Source organism: Neofelis nebulosa, chromosome 4 (genome assembly GCF_028018385.1).
Source record: "Neofelis nebulosa isolate mNeoNeb1 chromosome 4, mNeoNeb1.pri, whole genome shotgun sequence".
NCBI classification, from domain to species: domain Eukaryota; kingdom Metazoa; phylum Chordata; class Mammalia; order Carnivora; family Felidae; genus Neofelis; species Neofelis nebulosa.
In genome coordinates this window covers 147,867,862-147,892,549 of record NC_080785.1, presented here as the reverse complement: position 1 = coordinate 147,892,549, position 24,688 = coordinate 147,867,862, and the positions used below count along the sequence as shown (strand labels likewise).

Below are 24,688 nucleotides of genomic sequence, written 5' to 3'. Positions count from 1 at the left end.
TGGGGATGGGTCCAGATCCCCCACCCCATCCCTGTAGTTTTCACACCATACCAAGCTGTCTGTGAGCCCCAGCTGAGATTTGTTCTCTTTCCTTAGAGCTCACAGGGAACCCCTCTGAGTCAGTGTAGCAGTAGCAACAGAAGAGAATTCTCCTTTCTGAAGGAGACGGAAACTGCGACTCTGCCCCTAGAAATCCAGCCAGTCCACATGACAGCTGGGCCCTCTCCCTGCAGGTCTGAGGTGCTTCTGGGATCGGGGGTTTTACTGCTCCAGGGTTGCGGGGCCAGCTCTAGACAGAACCCACTGTAACAGAGTGGGGTCTACACTGCATCTTAGCTTTCAAAAAATCTTTGGAGAAAAACTCTTTGTTCCCTGCCCTGAGAGTCCAGAAACCCTCGTTGGCAAGTCCTTGGGATCTTTGCCACTGTCTTTGCTTCTCTGTAGCCTGGACTCCGGATGTAGGTACAGAGAATAAGCCACCGAAGTTGACTTTTTTTCTTAAATTTTCCAGTACCAGCCTCTTTTCTGCTTTCCAAGAACAAGATGGGTTCCAGCTCATGGCTGTCATTTTGTGTTTACGTTTCCAGACCTTTTAACATAAAGGATCTAAGTATCCTTGAGGCACAAAGTGGTCCATTTTGCCGATTCAGGAACTTTCTGGGAAAAGCAAATGTACATGCTAGCCATCCTGGCTGCCAGTGCTAGTTTTGGAGACAGACATGGTTGGTCACAGGGCTAGAAATTTAGGTGGGATGAGTCACGTGAACACAAGATTCCAGGCTGCTAATAGGGAAGAGAAAAAGTGTTACAAATCTCTTAGGATGGCTTGCCAGCCAAAAATAAGAAGTTTGGAACTATTAACAATTACAAGTAGCACTTAACTCAGCTCTGACCATGTGCCAGGTGTCCCCCGAAATCTTAGCGTCCGTGATCTCCCTTAATCCCAGCTAGGCGTGCCGCCTGCATTTGCAGGGGAGGTAACTGGGGCCCAGAGAGGGTGTCACTCACTCAAGTCCCCTCCCCAGCTCTCAGGGCTGGTGTTCGAGGGACCAGGAGCGGGAAGAGGAGCAGGAGGTGGGGGTCCTGCCCTGGAAGACCAGACAGAGCCACCGCGCGGACTCACAGGAAGCACTACATGACAGCCCCACGGGGCAGGGTTCCCTGAAGGACACTCCCTGTGCAAGTCCCAAGCCCTGTGCCTGGCTGGTTGTACCTGGTGTATTATTTCACCCCTAACGACAGCCTTAAGGACGTGCCCTGAAGGGAGGCCCGACCCCAGGACGCAGGGATGGCCGCTTAGCAGAAGGGGAGAGAAGAAGACTTGAACAGTGAGGTGATTAAACAGTGGGGCTTAAAAACAAGCAAAGCACACCATTTAGTGCCAGCATTTGCATTTCACGATAAAGCTTTGATCTGTGTCAGCTCTAGGGTCCCCACAGATGGTGGGTACTCCCCCAGCGAGTTGTTGAATTGAACTGCGTGTCAACTGGAAAGAAGGTGAGGGATAAACTGAGAATAAACACCGTCAAGGGACGTGGTCATCCTCCATCATTTGCCTTCTGTTGAGAAACTTCTTTCTGTTTACAGAGACTAGTTGCCATGAACATGCCTCTCAACAGTGATGGGACAGTCATGTTTAATGCAACTCTGTTTGCTTTGGTTCGGACGGCTCTTAAAATCAAGACGGAAGGTGAGCATCTCCGGGACGGGACAGGTGGTACATGAGGGAGGGATGCCATACCCCACGTTGGGTTCTCCCGTCTAGGCCTTTCCTTGTCCTGTCTGGGCCTTCGCCTGGGGAAGGGGTGGTGAGTGCTGAGCCAGCTGGCTGTCCCTGCCTTCCCCATCCCTTCCCACCTGCCTTTATGCTTCACTTTGTCCCCGAGAGTTTTGAGGTGACCCCTGCCTCTGCCACTGCTTGCTACAGAGCAGGAGAAATGGGAGGTTAGGGCAGAGACAGGACCGTCACAAATACATTCACTCCAGCTGTCCCTTCGTACTGTGTGATCTTCAGAGAGGGACTCCACCGTGCTGAGCTGTAGCTCCTTTCTCTATTGAAAAGAAATACACCTCCATCAGAAGTCCTGAGGATGAGATGAGAGGAGGCCTGCGGGAGCCCCTCTGCGGGGCGGGCACATAGCTGGCACCTGGGGACTGTTCAAAGGAGCCTCTCCCCAGCTGAGACCAAACCAGAGTGGTCTTCATGGCCGCACCCAGCCCTGGAGCATGGCCATCGGGGTCGGCTCGGTGATGACTCCAGAAAGCAGGTTGAGGAGTGACCAGGAGGTGGGAGGCTGGAGGCTGTGAAGGACCCAGTTGTTGACACCCTGGACCAGAAGGAAGAGTGGCCAGCAAGGCACGCCTACAGTCTGCAGACGGCTGTTTTCTGGCAGCCCCAGAGTGCTAGGCGAACCTCTCCACAAAGCCAGTCTCTCCAAGCTCCCAGGTACCCCTTGCAGGGTGCACACCCATAGCTGGCCCCAGCCAGTGTCTCCGAGCGATGCGGAAGGCAGGGTGGTGTTAGGTACTGACAGGTTAGTGGAGGAGACAGGCATCAGCCCATATAATGAAAGACCAGGATTCTGTGGTGCTGACAAGTACATGCAGTAGGAATTGCAAGAGTCTCATTTGGGGGAAATTTAGTCTGATCTTCGAGGATGGAGGCAGGGTTTGGAACAGGCAGCTGAGAAGGAGAAGACATTGTAGCTGGAGGCGGTGGGAAGGAAAGGGTGGGTCTTGGCTGTGGGAGGGTAGGACAGATCAGACTGCATAGACCTTGAATTCCGAAATAAAATGTGGTTGTTCCCACTGTGGAGTGCCTGCCCGGTGCAAGGCTTGCCCACCATTTGCCTGTGACCCCCACTTGGAGAGCCCTGGGGAGAGGCGAGCCCCGCCCCATCCGAGGGCTGTGCCCCAGACCAGGCTGGGAGGAGGCAGCCTCGGTGGGATCAGACAGGAGAGCTGGCTAAGAGACACAAGGCTTGTTTTCCCCTCTTGCTTTCTGGATTCAGGGAACCTGGAACAAGCTAATGAAGAGCTCCGAGCTGTGATAAAGAAAATCTGGAAGAAAACCAGCATGAAACTGCTTGACCAAGTTGTCCCTCCAGCTGGTGGTCAGTGCAATCTCTTTCCTAAGTAGTTCTTGGCCAACGCATTGGTTTTAATGAAAGTATCTCCAGCAAGCCCACAGGGTGTTTGCAGAATGCTTTATGTATCCGCTAGAGCATTCAGGCCCACAGCTAAAGAAGGCTCTTTGGCCTTTTCGTGTCATGATTTGGGGTAACAGGAGGACCATTCCAGAAAAGGAGAGGCTTCAGTGGGAAGGAAACCCAAGACTCAGATGGCTGGAGCAGGGGTTTTCTCGTTGGTGGAGGGATTACCGTTGGGGAATGAGATTACAGTCACAAAACGGAAAGCTTATATTTTCTCAACCAAAATGAAATATTTAAAACTAGTTTCCACTTATCTTTCAACATACTGTTGAAAAGGTTTCAGAAGAAATAGATAGCTTTCAGAAAATGATATTTTTGAAATGTTCTTCTCCAGACTGAATTTACCATCGTAATTACCCAGAATGTCCCTTCAACTGGAGTTTAGAGACAGAACTAACAGTCATGCTTATTTCCTTTTGTTATTTGTCATAAAATAACTGACTAAACTTTTTCAGATGTATATATATATATGACACACATATATATAATATATATGCTGTTTTTCCATTTTTTGTTTAAGTACACCGGACTTAGACGTGGAGGTGGTTGTTTTGTGACTATTTTATTTTCACGTTTTAAAGGTGCAGCATCCGTGGGCTTAGTGCCACCGCGCCCACATTCTAGCCGTCCCCAGCCCTGGGCCCATTGTGAGCACCATTGTGCTTTACGACCAACTGAACTTTTCTGGCGTCACCTCTCCTGCAGCTTTCCAGGTTGGTCCTGGCTCAGGCCTAGAAGCCGACCCAGGACCCTGGCCCAGGACACGGCCAAGGCCTCTCTCTCTGACGTGACAATTCTGGCTCTTGGGTGGCAGAGAGAGAGAGAGAGACAGCAGCATGGTGGCCCGCTCTGGCCCTCTGCATGAAGCTAGAGCAGTGTGAGCTTTTGCCACCGGACAGAGTCCCCCGTAGCTGGCGGAGCCACCTGCTCAGAGCAGGGGACGATGGCCCCAAAGAAATGAGAAAGGCAAAAAAACCAACAAGCAAAACCCCCCAAACACCAAACAACAACAACAACAACAACAACAACAACAACAACAACAATAACAACAACACCCCCCCACACTCCCACGTAGAGAACGCTGGCTCCCCACAGGAGAACGGATACTGCACATTTAAAACGACTCTTTGGTTTTCGTTCTTTTCCTCGCAGCTGCTGCACCCAGTGCTCGCATGGCTTAGATAAATTGCTTTCTTAAAATTGTTGTAACGATGTGCTTGAGCTTTTTCTGCAGCCTCCATTCCTTTCAAGTCTCAGTCTTTCAGAATATTCTGAAGCAATTCTGTTTTAGGGTGGTGGCATGGAATCAGGGTTATCTCTTGGCAGCCGTATTCCCCTACGATGTTTCTGAAACACAGATGCATGCTTCAGAATAGCGGCTGCGCCCCTCCGAGTAAACCCTCCTCCCAGGGCCGGCAGGCCCTCCCCGCCTTACCTCACCTCTGTTCACACGCCGCCTTCTTCACAAACCAGTCTCACCCCGACATCTTGGCGAGCGTGTTCACATCACTGTGAAGCTTTATGTCTCTTAATTATACTAGAAAGAGAAGGTCTAGAGTTTGGCTCACCCTGTAAGCGCCCTTCCTCCGAAAAACAGATCAACTTTTAGCCCTGCTAGACTGCCAACAGAGGCTAAATATCCCTCTGCTTTCTTGGCTCAATAACTGGGCCTGGCCTTTTCTCTCTATTTCTTAGGAAAGATCGGGGTTCAGGATGACAGGTGTTACCCTCTTCCAGAATGGCAGCAGGGGGCTTGGTGGAACCCAAGAAGAAGGCAGTGGGGTCTTGGCAAGAGGTAGAATGCCGTGGGAGCTCCCATCATTGATATGCTCCTGGGGCTCACCCAGGCCCAATCTCAGATAAGTGCTACTGCGCTGAAGAGGTTCACGAGGCGGTGCCTCTCAGGCATCGGGGGACAAACTCTGAATGAAGTCAGGGCAGGGTTTAGTGCCTGCGTTCGCCACTTGGCTCTTTGTTTTTTCTTTTCTCTTCCAGTAGATCAGGGGTTCCCAGACTCGCCCACATCATGGCACACTTGGAAAATGGGAATATCGGGCCAGCCCTCTGGGCCAGCAGACAGGTAGATCCCCAGGGCCAAGGGGCTCAGGCTGTAACCCGGTCGGAGCAGCAGACCCCGCCAGGCTGGCTGCTCCCGGCGCCTGGGACCGGCCCATGCGAGGTGCTCGGGGAGCCCCTTACAGGACTGGTGACAGCAGGGCTTTGTAGCCCAGGGGGTGTGAGGTGGCCCCCAGGCCATCACAAGCTTGAGAAGGAGGTGACATCCAGGGGCCAGCCTCGGAGGAACAGTGCAGGGGCCTGTGGCTGCAGGCACAGCCCGTCCGTTCTCTCTACCATCTGGGCTAAGTGGTCTCCTTGCCCATCTCTGCATCTTGCTCATGTTCTCTCTCTGCTCCGCTCTTTAGTCTTCTGCCATTTCATGGCTCTTTGCCCTTTCTTTAGAAGTCCCCTCTCCTCCCAGAGGCTGTCCTTGCCTTTGGGCCTCTACTCCTTGACCTGGATCTCCGGCTCCTTTGCCCCGAAGAGTGCAAAAAGCTGACCCCATCTCTTTCTCTCCAGGCCTGAGCCCGGATGGCCTCACTGCATCCGTTCCTTCTGTCCCTTCCTTTTCTAACCTGCTGTAGCTTTGACTTTTTCTGTTCTTGAGAGCTCATCCTCAGCCCAGCCTCAATTAGCTTAGCATCTCAGTGGAGAAGACCAAGACCAGTGGAGAAGACCAATGGCCGCTCAGGCAGAACCATGGTCTGTGCTGAGCCCCCTGTTGCCCCCGGTTCTGGGCCAGGAGAGCCAAGACCTTCCCTCAGGAGCCCCCTGGGCCATTTCGGCTCAAGGGAGAAGAGGGTTAGGCCTGTATTTTTGGGAAACGTCCCAGTATGGAATGAGGTGGGCCTTCTGCAGACCCAGTGTATTTTTTCTGGGAGCCCATGGAGAAGACGTGACACCATGGGCTGCAGGGGACAGCTGTAGTACGGTAGGCAGAGTCTTCCTGGGCTCCCGGGGTTGTCTGCTGGCAGCCGTGAGCCGCCCGCGGCACGCAGCTCGGTACAGAGACTTATACTCTGGGGGAGGCAGCCCCAAAGAAGCCCCTCTATGTGGCCAGAGCTGGGCCGTCCCTGAGGGGGTAACAAGGAGGAGAGCTCAGGGTTGGGAGGCCTGCTGCCCTGGGCTCACATCCCGCTGCACTGGCCAAGACAAGTCCTTCAGCCCCACCCCACCTGTCGGAGGGACCAACAGGTCCCCCATCTCAGAGCTGTCATGAAAAGGCCATGAGACCCACGTAGAGTTCCTCTGGGAGTGTGGGTGCCCCAGAGTAACAGCAGCTAGAACCAGTATTCCAGATGCATCCTAGGCAAAATGCGGAGTGGCTTAGGAGCAAAGCAGGGCTGAAGTCCTGAGACCTGGACTGTCTGTTCACCTCTTGGCCTCCTTGCCCATGAACAGTACATCATTAGGCCATTTGGACCAGCCTGAGACTGATGTAGGACATGTTTTTACAAGCTACCCAAAGCCTTGGTCACTTTGGTGACCCCTGCACCAGTCCAGGACTTCTTGGCTGAGGTTTGGGAGGAAGGCAGCACACTTCTCAAGGCAGGCCTCCCCAAGGCATCTTCTTATTCAGTAGCGCTGAGTGGCTTCTGGCAGGACACTAGTGGTGTCCAGACGGGGACACGTCCCACATGGGCACAAATGAACCCCACCCAGATGCATTAGTGAATACAGAGGGTTCCAGTGGCCCCTAACCCATCGTGTTCCACCATCATTGCAGTGGATGCCATTGTCAGCAGTCTGCCAGCTCACTGTCCTCCAGCCCAGGCAGGAGGCCAAGTGCTTCGGGGCTTCATCTCCTGTGGTGTTCACAGCTCCACAAGTCCCTTGCCCCAGATCAACACGCGACTCTTGTGAGGGGAAGGTGGCCTGGGTGCAAGTTCAGCTGTCCTAAAGCCTGAGGGCCGGCAGCCCATCCTCCTCTCAGCTTCTACAAGCCCTGGGGCCCTAAGCTTCTTGCCTAGGAGCCACTGCAGATCTGGGGGCGTGCACCCCAGGGAGAGCGAGGCTGGCCGACATCCCCGGGCACACCTGCACCACCATCGTGGTTTACCGTGAGACAGCCAGCACCTCTATTCTGCCTCATGCATCACCTTTAAAATGCTCAGCAGAGTTCCAGCCCCCAGCGGTACGTGCTGGAATTGTTTCCCATTAAAGCAGAAATAAGCTCAACTCCAAGGTTAGTTGGAGCTGTCGCTCGCTGTGCCGAAAACAAGCAGCTCTGGGTTACAAGCGCAGAAATGGCGTATGGAGGCTATTGGAACAGAGTCAGGGGGGCACGTGAAAATCTGGGTTTGCAGCCACTTTCCTGAACCTTCCTCCTCTTCCAAGCTTGTCTGTCACTTTCTGAGGTCTCTGTCTTTATCTCCAGGCATCGGGATTTGGGTGCTTAATTGCCCTCGGTGTTCATGGTAATTACACATGCAAATCCCTATGCACAGGGGTGAAAATAGGACCCAGGAAGCCTCTTTTTGTTTTGTAATTTTTATTTTAAGTAAATAACCAAGACAGCACTTCATAGTGTTACTAATACGCTGCTCTAATAAACTCATGACAAACATATTGTTTTTTGCAACTTTTGAGTATCAGTTCGTGTGACTGACTCTAATTTTGAGCCTTAACTGCTTTGCAAAACCTTGCTTTTTGCTAGATTTAGTCTCCCGTGTCTAAGCCCAGAGCTCAGTGCCTTGCGCACAGTCCCACCCCACCCCAGCCCCGGCCCCGAGCGAGAGAGTTTAGGCTCCTGGTGCAAATGTGCTGATTCGGGAGAGCTCTGTCTGGTCTCTCCGTTTAGATGATGAGGTAACCGTGGGGAAGTTCTATGCCACTTTCCTGATACAGGACTACTTTAGGAAATTCAAGAAACGGAAAGAACAAGGCCTGGTGGGAAAATACCCTGCGAAGAACACCACCATTGCCCTACAGGTGAATTGTCCTTTTGTTACCTTTTCTTTTCACTAACGATTTTACAAGCTTATTTGAAATACTAGAGAGCTGACTATTCATGGTTGAGCAGTGCCACAAGGATTTTGTTTAAACTGAGATACCGCACACCCCCCAAAATGTGGACTAGTCATTTCTGGGCTCCGAGGTAAGTGCCTCCCTCTCCTTGCTTCTTCTCTGTTGTGCCCGCACCTGCCGTGGCCCTTGTGGCAGGGCCCCCAGGACAGCGGCAGAGGCATAGCTCTGGCGGGCGGGGGGCCGGCACTCGCCTTGCACCCTGTCTCCTCCAGGCTTCTCCAAAGGCATTAACCTTAGGCAGGCACCCACCTCCCCACCCCTGGCCCTGGGCTCAGGCCCTAGCTGCCCCGGAAACAGCTCTCCATCTGAACGCAAGTGCTTTGTTTTGTTTCTGTTTGTTTCTTACCCCACTGCTTGTTGGTTTTCGGTCCATTTCAGTAACATCCATCACCTCCTGATGTGTGTGTACGTGCATATGTGTGTGTGCGCACGTGTGTTGCGGTGTGTCTGTCTCTCTGCGCTGTGCAAACACTGCTCTGTGCCCAGGCCAGCCTCTGGTCCCTCCCCCTATGCCAGCCCCGGCCTGCCCCAGGCTCCCGGAGTGTAGACCCTCTGGTTCCGGCCAGGGTCCATGCATTTGAGGATGTAGAATCCTGGGTAATCCCAGAGCTCTGGCATGGGAAGCAGGTATGTGGAGGAAGAGGGTCACCATGAAGCCTGCAGGAAGAGGGGCGAGGCAGGAAAGCTTGTGAGTGAGTGCTGGCGATGGAGAAAGGCAGGGGGAAGAGAGAATGACAAGGCATGAAGAACCGGCACGAGGGAACTGTTGGCAAGCTGTCAGAAACACCTGTCCAAACTAATCAAAAGCCCCATCATCTCTGCTCCCCGAGTGCTTGAAGTCCATCATGAATAAGATCAAGGATGTTTTTTTCCTGCTAATTTGTTTACTTTAAAATTACCTTTATGTCCCTCTTATCACATGTCTCAGGTTGGGCCGTGTAGTTATTAACAGGGTTCAGTGTGGAACAGTCCTTCTATCAGTCCCTTCCGGGGAGAAGCGCCCAGCGTTGTTTGGTGTTCAGAGTGCCGGTGAGGTGCGGTGAGGGCTGGTCTGTGGCCTCGCTGAGAGAGAGAATGGGAGCATGAATGGCCGTGAGTGAAGGAATGTGGTGCACATGCAGATGCTGGGTTAGCAGATGACCTTGTGTGACAGTGACCTGAGGATTCATGAGGAAGCCTCTGTTCTGCCCAGACAGCTGCAGAGCTAGGGGAAGCAACTAAAGACAGTTTCTGGTCTTTTGTTTCTCTCATCGCCTGTCCTAAAGGTGGCTCAGTGAATCAGAGGCCCGGTCCAATGTCCCACTGCCGTCTCAGGCTGTGGAGTTTGCGAGTAAAACTCTCTCTTCTGGCCCTGCCAGTCCTCAAAAGTGATCAGAGTTAACAAGTAGCCTTAGACAAAGCAAACGGAAAAGACGTGTTTACAGATTTGAACGGGCCTCTGGTCCATCCGTGGGCTCTTGAGAGCAGCGTGGCCAGGTTGGGTGCAAGGAGGAGGTGTGATGAACGAGTTTCTGAAGGAGCTTCCTTGAACAGCCTTGGGCCTGGAGACCTAGACTGGCCGGATTTCAGAGTGTCATGGTTCCCTCTGCCTGTAGGAAACTGCTTGCTATTCTCAGATTCTAGTTGGTGGGGTTGGTAGGACCTGATGACTTCTCTGGAGGGGGAAACATACTCTTTCATGGATGGTTATGCCATAATTTCCAGTAACCGTAATGTCCATGTTATGAAACGCTTCTGTTTTCTGGGGAAGGCATGTATGATGGTCACCTGGATACAGAGTTATCCCTTTCCTGAATCCCCAAGACTTTCCAACCAGATGGCTTCAGTTCCTGCTCTAGTGGCTGGATATAGTGTCTTGATGTTTTAAAACCTGAAAAACAACACATGGCCGAGTAATTAATTATCACATTTCATGGATGGGCTTCCCTGAGTCTTTTAAGTTGCAGGTTCAAATGATGCTAAAACTACGTTTGTAAGTCGTGGGTAAAAGACAATTACGTTATGTGTTGCGATAATGTTTTTCTCCCAAACATTTTTCATTTTGTTGTTTGTAGAAAGTGTTTCATTTCCTTGGCGAAATCCAAACGTTTCCTGTTAGATGATAATACCAGCACATCTACACCTGGTTGGAGTTGAGGCTATGACTATAATTTACGTTGAGTACACAGCCTAGAACATTAAATTGTGTTCGTGATCTTGACAGATAAATTCTCAAAGTGCTTTGGATTCTGAAGCAAACATGAAAAATAGAAAATTTGTGTCTCCTTGAAGGATAATTCTAATTACTTCTTTGGCCTCCTCTACCCTAGAAGTGGCTTTAAATGTGATTTGTCACTCTACATTTAGTAAGCGCAAGGAGACTCTTCCTCTCTGTGTGATGAAATATTATGTGATGCCATGGAGCTAGGGCCACAGGGTCGAATGACAGCAGCACCCACAGTGTCACTAGGTCCAGCACACGGACGTGGGCGTGGCCTGCTGAGAAGCAGGATGAGCTGCTTCTCGCTGCGCCCGGGCGTCACACGCTGACAGACGGATTGCTCATGGCAGGTGGAGTGTGAGCGCGGGAGGAGGACTTAGGCATGTGCGTGCTTGTGCTGCGTAGAGTGCAGTCTGTCTGAGCGGGATCACCACTGGTCCACACACTCTGCTCCCCGTGGAATGGTTCTCAAGGGCACACAGATGCACTGTGGTTTTCAACCCCATGGGCTCCGTCTGGTCTCCCTCTGTCCAGACCCGCTGCGGTGTCCCCTTCTACATGAGGGAGAATGGCTTGAGCTCCTGGATCCGTGTGTGGGGAGGAGCTCGGCACCCGGTGTCCTCTGGCCTCTGTGGTCTGAATGAGTGTGCAGTTTCCATCTGTCCATCCATCTTCATTAAAGCCAGCCTTCTCTCCCACCCTCTGTGGGAAGAGAGCGGGTGGGAGAGAAGCTGCATCAGGCTGCCTTTTTGTTTCCCCCCACACACCTCCACCCCCCATGTGCCATATTCACTTGAGTTTGACCCCACATCTGCTGTTCATCCATTATTGCTGCATCCGACTGACCCGCAAGTTTCCGCCAAGAGCAAGTAAACAAAGGAACGCAGCTCTGCAGCCTTGAAAGCGCTCAGTCCCCTCCCCTCAAATAGTAAAGCCCCACCAGACCTTCCAGATGACGACTTCCATGCAAGATACAGACATGAATTAGTCCAGTGTCTCATGGATAAGAAAAAAAAAAAAAAATCCCAAAGTGGGAAAAGTTTTGTTCATTTCTTTTTCTTTCAACATTCAAGGATTTCCTTTGTGCAAAAGACACTCTGGTGAGATCCAAGGAGACTTATCCCCCGGGCATCCCAGATGGGAACCTGCCCATCGTTAATGACAGGGAGACTTAAGCGGGATGGTCTCTTCCTCACCTGGTTGGAAGTTGGGTTGAGGGAGGACACCATTACTCCCAGCTTGTAAAGAACGAAGTCGTTAGGGTTTATGTGAAAGCCCGCGGCCCAGCTGACAGATGGGGATGCAGGTGGTCGAGCGGACGCGGGGGTGGCACACGGGAACCCAGTGACTCTTAGTCCCTGGTGTGCCCTGACGTGGTCACCTTGGGGAGGCTCGGTGCAGAAAGAGAGGGGAACTCACGCCACAGACACTTAACCTGTGCAGTGTCAGACTCCTGTTACCTAGGCACCTTAGTTGAAAACATAGTGAGGTTTTTTTTTTTTTTTAAAAGCATGAGTCCATTTAAAGCCATAAAAAAAGGCACTTTTTTTTTCTTTTTTAATCTAAGAAGAGAACAGATGCTAACAGATGAGATTTCACTGGCTGATTCGTTTGTTTCAGATGCTTGAACGGATGCTTTAGAATTTTCTGCCTGAGCTACAGCACCAAGCTCGTTAGTCGGAAGGCGTTTGTGGCTAAGGCCTTGAAAGGGAAAAGTCTCAAGTGGGCTTATTTCTACTGAAACAGCATTTCGGGAGAAATGCAGAAAAAAAGCAAACCCAAGGCCCCAGGGAGACCCCTTCCAAGCAAAGCACTCCTCCAGAAGGCGGAAGCGGGGCCGTGGCTCATCCGCAGAGCCATGGCCTCCTGTCGCGGACGCTGCTCACGGTGGCTCTTTTTCATGAAAGGGAACGTGCAAGGCTTAACAGTTTTCCCCTCCAAGCAGAGACTCAGAGAAAGGGAAAGAGAGAGAGAAAGAGAGAGAGAGAGAGAGAGAGAGAGAGCAAAGGAGGGGGGCAGCGGCCCCACAGAGAATGAAATGAACACAACTTCCTGATGCTGGCCAGTAAAAAATAACACGATAAAAAGATTAAGCAGACCTGCCTAAGGTGGGCAGCTGACTTTGTTCCAAAGTTCTGCGTCCCTAGTTTGTCCGAACTCCCAAAGACTGGCAGGCCCCTTGGCGCCGAGCTGACAGAGTTCCTTTTATATGCCAGTCCGCCATGACCTACTGACCCTCCGGCCCCCACTCTCTGCAGTGACCCCATCCAGAATGCGTGAGAAGTGGGCAGGCCAGGAAGCTCAGACACACCATTTAAACTAACACATACACCCGCATGCCCAAACCAGTCCAGGTAACACCTCAGGTTCCATCTTAACGTGTCCACGGGAAACACCACCACACCCAAACCTCATCCAACATTGTCCGTCTTTAATTCGTGCTCAAAGCCAGTCTGGGGATGCCTCTTTGGAAGCAGTGTGGTCTAGTTTCAAGGACACTGGGAGTCAGGGAACCTGGGTTCTAGTCCCAGCTCCAGCGTTCACTTGCTGCGTGACCTTGGGCAAGACACTTAACCTCTCTGTGCCTCAGTTTCCCCATCTGTAAAATGGGGGTAATAATGTCGACCTACCTCACAGGGCTGTTGTGAGGAATAGCTAAGTGATTGTAAAGCACTTTGAACGTATAATTGCTTATTATTAAGACTACAACAATAATAATATCCTATGCCTGTTTACTACCAGAACTTTAAGAAATTCTTGTTTTTCTTTAATCTCTTTTCTGTTCTGTACTGTAGTTATCCACTGAGAAAGAGAGTTCTCCCCTTTCAAAGATCTCTGGGAAGTGTATACAGATGTACACAGAGGTACCTGTACAGGTCGTGTTTTCACATCTTACAAATGGTAGACTTTTGCTGAGAAGTTGCTTCATGAGGGAGTCCCGTGTGAAATTCTCAGCCAATCACAAGCAGTGCTTAAGGAGGTCTGTACATCTAGTGCTGAGCCCAAGACCCCCAGAGGAGCCAACCTGAGTTTTGAAATCAATATTCAAAAGTAACTGTAGTGTGAAAACTAGAAGTTTCTGAAGCACCTGGAGAAAAGAAGGCTTAGAAGCCCCTTTTGCCTGCCCTGGTCAGTGCAGATGAGGCTGTGTGCATGTGTGCGCGTGCATGAGGGGGCATGGGGAAGGTGGTGGACAGGGCCGGCAGAACGTGGGGAAGCCCTGTTCCTGGCTGTGCTCGTGCAGGAGCAGCTCAAGTGGGCAAGTGGTGTCACCGACAGGAAGAACAGTATCAGTGGAAGGCCTACAGGCCCATCCTGGGCACAGCTGTCAGGGTCCCTCCCAGCCCTGAGGGCTGTTCCAGTGTTGTCTTTTGTACTGTGACCTTTGCCCTTGGGTCACAGTGGCTTATGTTACCAGTGGTCTGGCCTGCCTGCACTTAAGTGGATTCCCTGGCCTCACTCATGGAAACAGGTCCGGCCCCTGATTCTGCTCCCGTTGTGTAGACTGCTGTAAGTCTGGGAGCTCATGGTGGGTTTTATGGATTCTCACAGCAGAGTCTGCAGGGCCAAAGAGCAGGTCTGACTTCACGCAGCGCCCAGGGCAATGATGTGGGGCGGGGTTGAAAGCCGGCCAGCACACTGCGGGATGGTTGCACCCCTTGCGAAGATGTTGAAGCCTGTCTGTACATGCCACTTCACAGCGGTGGCCCCCCTGCCAACATCTAGCCCCTCTCCACATCCCTCTGTGGTCTAGGCGGTAAAAGGCTAATGCCTGCTGTAGCAGGGATTTCTGGGATTGTGCTCTGGTCTGAAGGTCTCCTCTGCCCCGATCAGGGAGTGCTTGGGATGTACCGTTTATTAAGAATTTGGTGTGTCGTCCCTGAAAAGGAGGCTAGTCAGCCCTGGGAGCACAGGTGTGGGGCTGATTCCCCATCAGATAAATGACCCCCTGTTTCTGACCCACCAGAACGTCAAGCTTATTAAACAATCAAGGGGCCCTGTCTCAGAGATCCAGTGTGACCAGCCAACTGCTAAATGGAGTCTCCATAGGGTAAAGTCTCAGCAGGACGGCCCCCAAGCAGTGTGCATGGCAGGCGTTTCCACACACCTCTCTGCAGTCTTTCCAAATAAGGAAAAACTAGAAAGCAGTGAACTTTCTAGATGGGATTAGGGAATGGTTTAAATGAAACAAGAGTCTCTGGCCCCACATGGGCCTGGCTGTGTTGCTCAGTGACGGCACTGACTGTGGCTGCTAGCCAAGGGCAGTTCATGGAAACAGCCAGAAGTCAGGAGGTATACCTCCGACTTCAACTCAAAAGGGAAACAAGGCTTCCCTAAAACTTGGCGTCCAGTCATACTACAGACGCCTCTGTCCTTCCTCCTTAAACCTTGCCAGAAGAGTGTAGCTTTGAGTGTAGAAACGTTGCAGGAGACAACTCAAGTTATCTGAGAATCTTCCCCCACTCAGCAAACATGGTACCCAACACCAGAATCCATGGTGCTAAACTCTTAAGCTCCTGGATGGAAGACAGGATGCAGGCCAGTATCCATCACATCTGCGAGACTGGGCACCAGGCTGTTCGTAAATTGATTACACTATGGCGGGACCCAACTATAAATTCATAGGATTATTGGGTACTGCCTTCTGTTCTCTTTCTGAAAAGCAGGAGTTCTTTTCCCTCTGACAATAATAGTAATTATTTTCGAAAGACTTTGAGAAGATAGAATTACTGAACAGAAGTTACAGCAGGTGATACTATGTAGTAGCAAAAGGTCTTAATTATCATGGTGTGCTATTGAATAATACCAATCTGACACCCTTCATTAGCCCTCGTATGTCATGATTCAGTTTTTCATGGGAAGGAGCTTACTGTCAACTACTAACAGTTCCTAGGTTGGGAACTGTGCAAATTCGTTCTCTGTGGCATACCTCACATCTAAGAGAGGTGACTATTTGGGGTAACGGAAGGGTACGTCATTCTAAGGCCATGGTGAAGGCAATCCCCATTAAGAAGTGCCAAAGACTAGCTCAAGAGAAGCCATGGTAAGGACATTTCTTCCAAAAGCAGAGAAAGGTCAGCAGAACCACAGGAATCGTAGGTGAGGTGAGGGGCCAGGGCCTGAAGAAAGGTTTGCGTGGCCTGTCTGGGGATGAGCTATCAGCCTTTCTCAAACTTCCGGGTCTCTTTTATATTCTTAAAAATTATTGAGGGCCCTTGTATATCAGTACTTATGTTAAAAAATAAAACAGAAAATTTCAAAATACAGAATATACATGCACAAAGGTACCAGAAAGGTGACATCTTCACATGTCGTATAGCCTTTGAATAACCCCATTGTGCTCTGAGGAAATGCGTGTATAAGGCAAAGAATGTCCTGGTAGTGTGAACATTACAGTCACCTCGTCAGTCCCTGGAGATGTCCCCAGGCCACACTTTGAGAACTGCTGCTCTAGGGAAATGATCCCACATACCCCTCCCCACAAAGGGAAAGGGTACTAGAGCCTTTTTAGGATCTCCCTAGTGAGAGAGCCTCCTGCATATTGCACTGCCCCTACCTTGAACTTTTTTGTCCCTCCCAGGTGCCACCCTAGGCCCAACCCACTGACTAGACATAAAGCTACCTGTGAGCCCTGTGTCCAGCTAAGTTCAGAAGGAGCGTCGTAGGTCATACCCCCGTGCCTGTGCTGATCTGGAGGAATGGGGGTCTGTGTGATAGACAGTATTTTCAAAGATCGGTACTCCTCAGAGCGGCACAGCTGAGACCAGGACGTGTGCTAAGTACAAGGTCAGTTTTCTTGACACCTTATGATCACTGGTCCACTTCCCTGTTGACCTCAGTGATACAAGAGTTCTGCCAAGTTAGATGGAAGAAGGTTAACCTTGACTGAGGTCATGTGTGGGGTCACAGGGCTAAGTGAGCACACAACTGAGACTCCATCCCAGCCCTTGCTCCTGGAGACTCAATGGCTTTGTCTTGGTGGTGGTCGGGGTGGGGCAGGCCTGGGGACCAGAGTCCCAGCTGAGCCTTCATCAGTCAGGCAGGCCACTCAACCAAATGGGGATAATCCTGCCTTCCTGGGATATAGTGGGATAAAGTATGTGAGATCATTATGGCAGGTACAAAGATGCTAACAGAATAGAAATCATGATTTGCGGCTTCTGCTGAACTTTAAGTAATACTCCGTTATCAAGAAACTGGCAGGAATTGCTCTGATTCTGGTGTCAGACTACAACCAAGAATCAAGGTTGCTCAGATAGGTCTGTCAGATCGCTTGCAGGGAGACGTCATAGATCTCTTTCGATAATTTTTTTAAAAAAAAGATTCCTTTATCTTTCAAAGTGGTGGTAACAAACTTGATGTGTACTGCTGAGTGCGATGCCAGGAGTCACTTAGGCAGTGACATTACAGTTGACCTTTCAGCCAGGATCAGGATCCCTGTGGGTGGCCCATGGAGTGCCGCACTCTTGATTCTAACCCTTTACATATGACTCAAGGACAGTGCATAATGGACGCAAAGGCCACACTGTCACATTTTCCCTGGAGGAAAAGGATGACAAAAGAAAGGGTGTGCCCGTGTGTGCTATGTGTGCCTGTGTGTTTGCGGGGGCAGTGGAGGACAGCTTGCAGATGAGCTGGTTTATTCTATAAGAATTCAGTCTCCAGTTCTTTCTTCTGATGGAGCTAGTCTGAAACAATGCCCTCTGATGCGACAGGGGCTGAATCCTGCTAAAGGGTTAATGAGAACTTGCCTTTAATGAGACGGGTGTGTAGGGCCGGCCCTGGCCAAGCGAAGCCTGTGATGGAGAACAGGCTATAGCAGACAGGAGGGGTCTTTGGCTGGAGTCTGAAAGCCTGGCACTGGCGTCCGAAGATGAATGGCCCGGCCCGGTCCCGACTGGAGACACACATCTCTTATCTCCACTGTTACAGTGTATGTTCGGGGGAGTGTTCTGGCGTCTGTCTCTGCTTTCTCTGGTGCTGAGAGCCGGCGGCTCCTGGTGTGTCTGACAGAGCTAGCTTAGGAAGGCAGCCAGCACGGCATCTCATGCACCCAGGTAGGGAGAACTCACCCTAACTGGGTGAGAGAAAGGAAGGTAAATGAATATTCATATCTGATGTTAAAATACCATAGTTTTATGCTATTGCTTCAGAAATATTTAGAGAGATTTTATAGTTTGTTTTTGTTTGTTTGTTTGTTTGTTTGGGTGACCTAATCATTCTATAGAGTAAATATCTATAAAATTCCAATTAAATGGTGTCTAAAATTTAAAGCAGCAGTCTACGGGCAAAGCGCCAATGTTTCTTTTTTTAAAAGATATTTATGATACCATCTAGCATTTAAAAATCAACCAGAAACTAGGCTTGATTCTGTTTAATATTTTATATGATTGGACATCTTAAATCAAAAATGTTTCTATTTTATAGCAATTCTGTGTTTATTCAAAACCATAATTCTACTGTGATGTTAATGGAATGACTATACAGCTTTCATTGTGTTGGTTTAAGTGCTAAATGACCACGTTTCAAATTAAAGTAGTATTTTGCTGATTGAGGTAGACACCGATATGAAAAATGAAAGAACAGATCATTTTACTGGTTGTAAAGTGTTTATTTAAAAAAAAATGTTTTGGGTTTTTTTTTTAGTGGTATGAAAAAAAGTAATTTTTTCAAGAGTTTAAGATAGTTTTCTGGGATTGGAATTTGTGCCTATGGAAACTTTGGAGCAGCCTAAGCTACCTGTTAGCTTGATATGTGTGCTAGAAAAATTTCATTACCATGTTTTGTGATATGTAATAAATTCAGGGTGCTGTGCTTAAGCTTCATTTCAGTTCAAGTTTGGGAACATCTGTTTCCTTCATTCCCAGACCTAGCAGACACCCCACCTCCCATAGCCCTCCGCCCCGTCCTTCCCCAGATCCCGTGTGAAAGAGTCAAGTCAGGCCCTGACTCGCAGAAGATGTGTTTCTTCCTGCGTGGAGCAAGCAAAACATAACCATGATCTCTAAACCTCTGCTTTTGTGTCGAGGAAGGGTGATGCTTTCTATCCTCCTTTGATGTCTCTTTAATAAATATGTTGTCATTATTTGTCCTTGGAAGTGGCCTCTTGAGCCGCCTCTCAGTTTTCTCCATGATTTATGTTGCAAACAAATTCTCTGTCCTGTGTCTGTTCACCACTCTCCTGATCTTGTGTACCATTGAAGACATGCTGGAGACCGTTTTTGTTTTTATGATGCAATTATGTTATATGTGTATTTCAGTGAAATGTCAACCCGTCAACAGAGGATGATGTTAAAAATTATCCAAATAAATAGTTTTCTATTTCTTTTAATCAGACCCAGTCCAATCAGTTGAATGACAGTGAATAGGATTATCTGTTGTTTTTCAACCTCAGGAGTGTTCCTAGCCCATGGTGCCTCGTGACATGCGTTCATATACATAATTTACCCGGGGCTACTGACTTAGTGCTTTGTCACCTATGTTTATTTTGTGGACAAGGCAGTGGGTGTCTCAAACCTGGTCTTTGACTTGGGAACCTCAGATCTGTGATCGCCCTTTCCTCTCAGTGATCCAAAACCAGACGATGAAACCCTGACTTAGCTCACCTTCCCTTGATGACCGTGCTCTGGAAAACACTGAACGATTGAGCCACAGGCTGTTCGATAGTGCTAGGCTTGACCTTCCTGCACATGCCTGCAGCTCCGTGTGAAAGAGCTTTACCCCACTTGACATTAGAGTTGCCTTCTTGATGTTTCCAAGAGAATGGCAAGTGGGTCTACCTCCAAGCCAGATGATTCCCCTGGCTCAGATGTGCTGGACCTGGGGATCTGAGAGAGGGAAAGCATGTGTGTGTGCATATATGTGAGTGTGTTCATGTCTGCATATGTGCGTGCATCTCATGCCTGTGGTCGGAGGGACAGGAGAGTGAGAGGCAGCCTCACTGACCATGCCACACACTGTTCCAGGTTTGGCCCCACGACATGTGTGTCTTTCCCCTACAAGACCACAGCATTCCTAGCCAAGAACCTGAGAGCTCTGAATCTGGCAGCTCTTTCATGCCCGCAATTCATGAAATGGAAAGACCCCCTCCTTCTCTATCCAAGGAATGGATCAAACCAGACCTAGCCTGGTATACCATTTTGAACAGCATCAACTCATGTGGATGAGACTGTTTCCACAGGAGCCTCTTAGGAAGTTCCTATAGGACTTTACATCCTAAATTACTGTCACCACTGGCATCTGGAAAAGACCAGTTCTGAGCGTTCCCACACCAGGGGGGTCAGCCCTGTGGGATCTGGCCAGATGTGGCCACCACCCCCTCCACCCCCTCCCCTCCCCACTCACACTGCTGGGGCTCATGAAGGAAGGGCCGGGAGGTAGGCTCCTCCCCCCGATGACCTACCTCTAGGCCCAGGGCTCCCCTGCTGACCACCCTGATGTGGAGTTTTAACTACAGATGCGGCCCCATACAGCTGGGGTTCATGCTCCGGTGTGGCTGCTGAGTTGCAGAAGGACTGCCAGCAAATGAGGGGGTCCTGCCCAGATATAGAGCAGGTGGGCTTAGGCCTGCTGGCAGGCAGGAAGTAAGTCTTTCTTTGGAGAGGGATAAAGTAGCTGTACTGTCCCTATTAGTCTTTAAAGTCAGCATACTATTTTTCCTCAAATTGATGGTCAAAATATAATTTTCTCAGAGCCAGCAACTCCACTTTCCCCATATATAGTGTAAGCACCTGTAATGTTCTCCTAACAAAGTGGAGAACAACAGAAGGGCTCCTCCCAGGGCCTGTCCCAGTGGAACCCAGTGGAACCGGGGCCCAATATAAGGTAGGCCAACTGCAAGAGTCTCAGGAAAAGGAGTATGTCTGTGAGGGCCCAGGAGGGGTCACCTGGTGGGTCCTGCACAGCCTCCAGAGGCTGGTGAGCCCCTTTCAATGTGTTGTGGTCTTCAAGAGGATGATCCAACTGTTGGCAAGTTCTTGGCCTGACCCCAGGCTACAGGCCAGGGCACCACGGATGGCCATGGAGGCTGGCGCTGCACAGCGGCCCAGGTCTGTGTGCGTGTCAACCCATCTTGTCATGGTCCTGAGTGTGCTGGTGATTGTAGTGTGTGGTGTCACTCCCTTGTTCCCATGGCTTTCTAGCAGAACCGGTGGCCCTGATGGCTACTTGGTCGGCTTGCCCCCTTGTACTTGGACTTAGATCTCCTTATCCTGGACACAGCCAGTGAGTCCTTGTAGAATGGCCTGATTGTGTTCCTTGCCCCCTCTGGGGCTCTGGGAGAGGACTCTGCAGGCCATCCTTCTGTCATTTAGACATGAACATGTGCTCTTGACCACGGCAGACATTGCTCCCTACAAGTGCAGGTAATTGAGAAGGAGGTTACTGGGTTGAAGACCTCAAGCATCCCAGCCTAGGACCGTCTTGAATTCCTGACCACATCCTTCGCCCTGGGGCTTCAGGGACCCTTCAGTCACATTCACGCGAGCAGTCAGTTCCCCAGGTTGCCTTTGGAGAAACTTCCCTTTCCACCGCTGAATCAGGCAGGAGCAGAGCCAGGATCCAGGCCGGGCCCAGCGCATCCATGTTGTCTAATCCGTTTTGCCATTTGTGTTGATCTAGGCAGGATTAAGGACACTGCATGACATTGGGCCAGAAATCCGGCGTGCTATATCATGTGATTTGCAAGATGACGAGCCGGAGGAAACAAAACGAGAAGAAGAAGAAGATGTATTCAAAGTAATTATTCCACGCCTAGCTACACACTGGCCACTTGGAAATAGTGGGGCAGGACTCCAGTTTGGGCAGTTGGTGATCCACAAAAGAGCCTGGAGAATGCAAAGCAGCCCCTGGGCCTAGAGGGGCTTATGGACTGTGCTCTCCCCACAGCAGACCTTCGGCACCTCCTCTAGGGCCAGGCCTGCTCCATTCCTGAACTCACCCCTCTGTCCCACACTAGCAGCTTCAGAGGAGCCTGGCCACGGCTGCTTGGCCAGTGTGGCTGAGCATCCTGAGTCCCACTAGCAGCTGCCTACCTGCACCACCCCCTTCTTCCCTGGGCCAGTTCTTTGACCTGCCAGCTGGCCCCCAGCCCCTCAGCCCGAGAGTATGCCTTCTGCCCAACCTCAGCCAGCCAGCCGTGCTGGGTATAAGTCACCTCAACTTGGAGCGACTGCAAGAGCACACTCGTGTGATAGCCAAGAGCTTGCTCCCCAGCTCAGGAATCGGTAACCTTCCTCATTTCAGGGGGGACCAGCTGCCACGCAGACACATTCACCCTGATCTGTGAGAAACTCAGATTGTTTTACAGGGATCCTACGGAGCTTACCTAGAATTTGTTTTTCGTGTAGAAAAAGTTACCTAACATAGCTAGCCTGCATCAAATACTTGTTAAATTACCTGGTGTTGTCTCCCATTATTTTGCAGAGAAATGGTGCCCTGCTTGGAAACCATGTCAATCATGTTAATAGTGATAGGAGAGATTCCCTTCAGCAGACCAATACCACCCACCGTCCCCTGCATGTCCAAAGGCCTTCAATTCCACCTGCAAGTGATACTGAGAAACCGCTGTTTCCTCCAGCAGGAAATTCGGTGTGTCATAACCATCATAACCATAATTCCATAGGAAAGCAAGCTCCCAGCTCAACAAATGCCAATCTCAATAATGCCAATATGTCCAAAGCTGCCCCTGGAAAGCGGCCCAGCATTGGGAACCTTGAGCATATGTCTGAAAATGGGCATCACTCCTCCCACAAGCGTGACCGTGAGGCTCAAAGAAGGTCCAGTATTAAAAGGTAACCTTTAAAATGTGTTTGCACTTGGTAATGTAGTGTCTGCCCAAGGCAATTTTTTCTCCCCTGTGCTCTGGCACACACGGGAGATTCCCGGGAGGCATTTGCACTAGAACCTGGGAGTACTGTGAGCTCACAGCCTCGTCAGGCACTAGCCAGTGATGCACCCGGAAGATAAAGGGCCACCAGCCATCCAAGTGGGATGCCCCCCGAAACAGCAGCAGTTACAGGCTCTACCTTCCCCAGTGATGCCAACATACTTTGGGGCAGGGGTTGGCAAACTTTGTCTGTAAAGGGCTACATAGTAAGCGTTTTAGGTTTGGGGCACCATACAATCTCCATCGCAGCCACTGAGCTCTGTTGTTGTAGACAGAAAGCAGTCATAGACCATGTGTAAACGCATGGGTGCAGCCATAGCCCGATAAAACTTTATTTACAGACACTGCAATGTGAACTTCATATAGTCACATGTGATGAAATATTTTTATTCCTTTGTTTTTTTTTTTGTTTGTTTTTTTTTTGTTTGTTTGTTTTTGCAATCCTCTAAAAGTAAGAACCGTTCGTAGCTCAATGACAGTATATGGCCTATTAACCATAGTTTGCTGACCTCTGTGCTAGGAACTAGCCTGATATTTGCATTTTAAATTTTGTTGGAAGTATTTAACTTTTATCTTCTCCCTCCCTCCCTCCCATGTTATGCTTGTCCTGGATAGAACCCGCTATTATGAAACTTACATTAGGTATGTGCTCATTGCGTTTGTGTGTTAAATACTCTGTGTCATAAGTGTGACCTACTGGCCTCTCAACACTGAGGGATGAAACTTCCCTAGAGGCAACTGCTTGGGCCTGTGGACTCCCGGGGCAGAGGTAGCTGCTGCTTTCTAAGCAAATGAGCTTTGAGGTCCATATGTGTGTAGACTACACAGTCTGTTACAGCCAAGGATGTGCTGGTATTGATGCGCCAGTGTGCCCACGGGCCTCATGATAGCATAGGGAGAGCCCACTGTGCACTTCCAGCTGCCTGGCCCCGGGAGGCCGGCCAATGCCTGCTGCTCTCTGAGTTCAAGCCTCTTGTGGGGACTTGATAAGAAAGTGACCCCAACCTCCTGAAGACCAGGGACCAGATCTTCTCTGTCTGTCCTGGAGCCCCCAACGTCTGTGCTGTGTACCCTGCTATGCATTTGCTAAAGCGGGTTGAATTGTGAGTGGGATGATCATTTTCCTGGGAACGGGGGGCTTGGTCTCTTGCTTTCATTGTATCAAGAGAAACCAGCTGCTCAGGAGCAACTTGAGAGCATGAACTTGGAGGGAGCACAGTCCTCTCTTTGGAGGGAGTTGATATAACAGAGCCTGGCTGGTTTTCCTGAGGACCGAGGCCAGGACAGTGGCTTTCAGGGAGACAGCATGACAGTCTTGCCATGTGGGCAAGGCAGGCTTTGAAAACATGCCAGGTGTCACACGTGTGAGTCCCCCTGGGACACTGAGTTGCAAACCCCTGCGACTTTTCCTGGGGTGGACGCAGTGGGAAATTGGTTAGGGGGCCTCTTTGTTCCAGACCCTGAAGTCACATAGGCCAGGGCAGGAAGGATCAGAGCCTTTTCCCTGGGACTGCCGATCCCTGCAGGCCTCTATGTCCATTCCCTTGTTCTCTTCCCCCAAATTACACTGACTCCTTTGGCGCTGTGGCCCCTGGGCATAGTGGTTTGGCGCCGGCATCGTGCAGGGGTACTGAGAGAGAGATGTGCTCACACGCGGAGCCTGAGCAGTCCAGTCCCGGGTGCACCGGGGAGAAGTCAGGGGCATGTGGGGGGCGGGGGGAGCTGGCCTCCCACCGCGGCCTGGCTACGGGAGGTGTCTGCCGCCTGCCTGGGCGCTCAGGCCCTGTCTCCCAACCGCAGGTCTGACTCAGGAGATGAGCAGTTCCCAACTATTTGCCGGGAAGATCCAGAGGTACACGGCTACTTCAGCGATCCCCGCTGCTTGGAGGAGCAGGAGTATTTCAGTGGTGAGGAGGGTTCTGAGGATGCCGGCTCACCGGCCGGGAGCAGGTGAGCGGCTCTGCGGCTCGGGCTGACGGTAGGAGGCCTGGCTGTCTCCCACCCCTCGTGCCCTGAAGCCAGGGCCCACGTGCACTACACCTGGCCTGCCCTGGGAAGTGAGGCAGAGCACAGACTCTGGGCCAGAGGGAAAGTGGGAGCAGGAGAAATAGGGCCAGAAAGGCAGGGTGGAGGCTGCTCTCAGACCAGCTGCTACCAGGGCCCTGAGTCTTCCGTGAGGCCGAGGACTGCCTTGCTCTCAGCCAGTCCAGGGTGTTCAAGAAAGGTGGGTCTGTCCGAGCTGACAGGCAGGACTTGTTAACTAGGATCTTGGGCGCCCCTTACCGTCTCTTTTGGCCGTTTTGA

General features: G+C 50.7%; 1 protein-coding gene across 20 annotated transcripts in view; it reads left to right on the top strand.

Annotated features, from left to right (window-relative positions):
* Positions 1–24,688, top strand: part of CACNA1D (calcium voltage-gated channel subunit alpha1 D) — a 304,187-nt gene that overhangs the window by 271,428 nt on the left and 8,071 nt on the right. For 16 of the 20 annotated variants that reach the window (XM_058726549.1, XM_058726543.1, XM_058726548.1 and 13 more), the window contains 7 exons: positions 1,588–1,690; positions 3,012–3,113; positions 8,071–8,201; positions 21,118–21,234; positions 21,922–22,289; positions 23,000–23,026; positions 24,185–24,334. In XM_058726549.1, the coding sequence (XP_058582532.1) occupies positions 1,588–1,690; positions 3,012–3,113; positions 8,071–8,201; positions 21,118–21,234; positions 21,922–22,289; positions 23,000–23,026; positions 24,185–24,334 (998 nt within the window). Of the gene's footprint in view, positions 1–1,587; positions 1,691–3,011; positions 3,114–8,070; positions 8,202–12,117; positions 18,830–21,117; positions 21,235–21,921; positions 22,290–22,999; positions 23,027–24,184; positions 24,335–24,688 lie in introns of those variants that run through there. The other 4 variants (XM_058726544.1, XM_058726533.1, XM_058726545.1 and 1 more) reach the window with 3 other exon arrangements.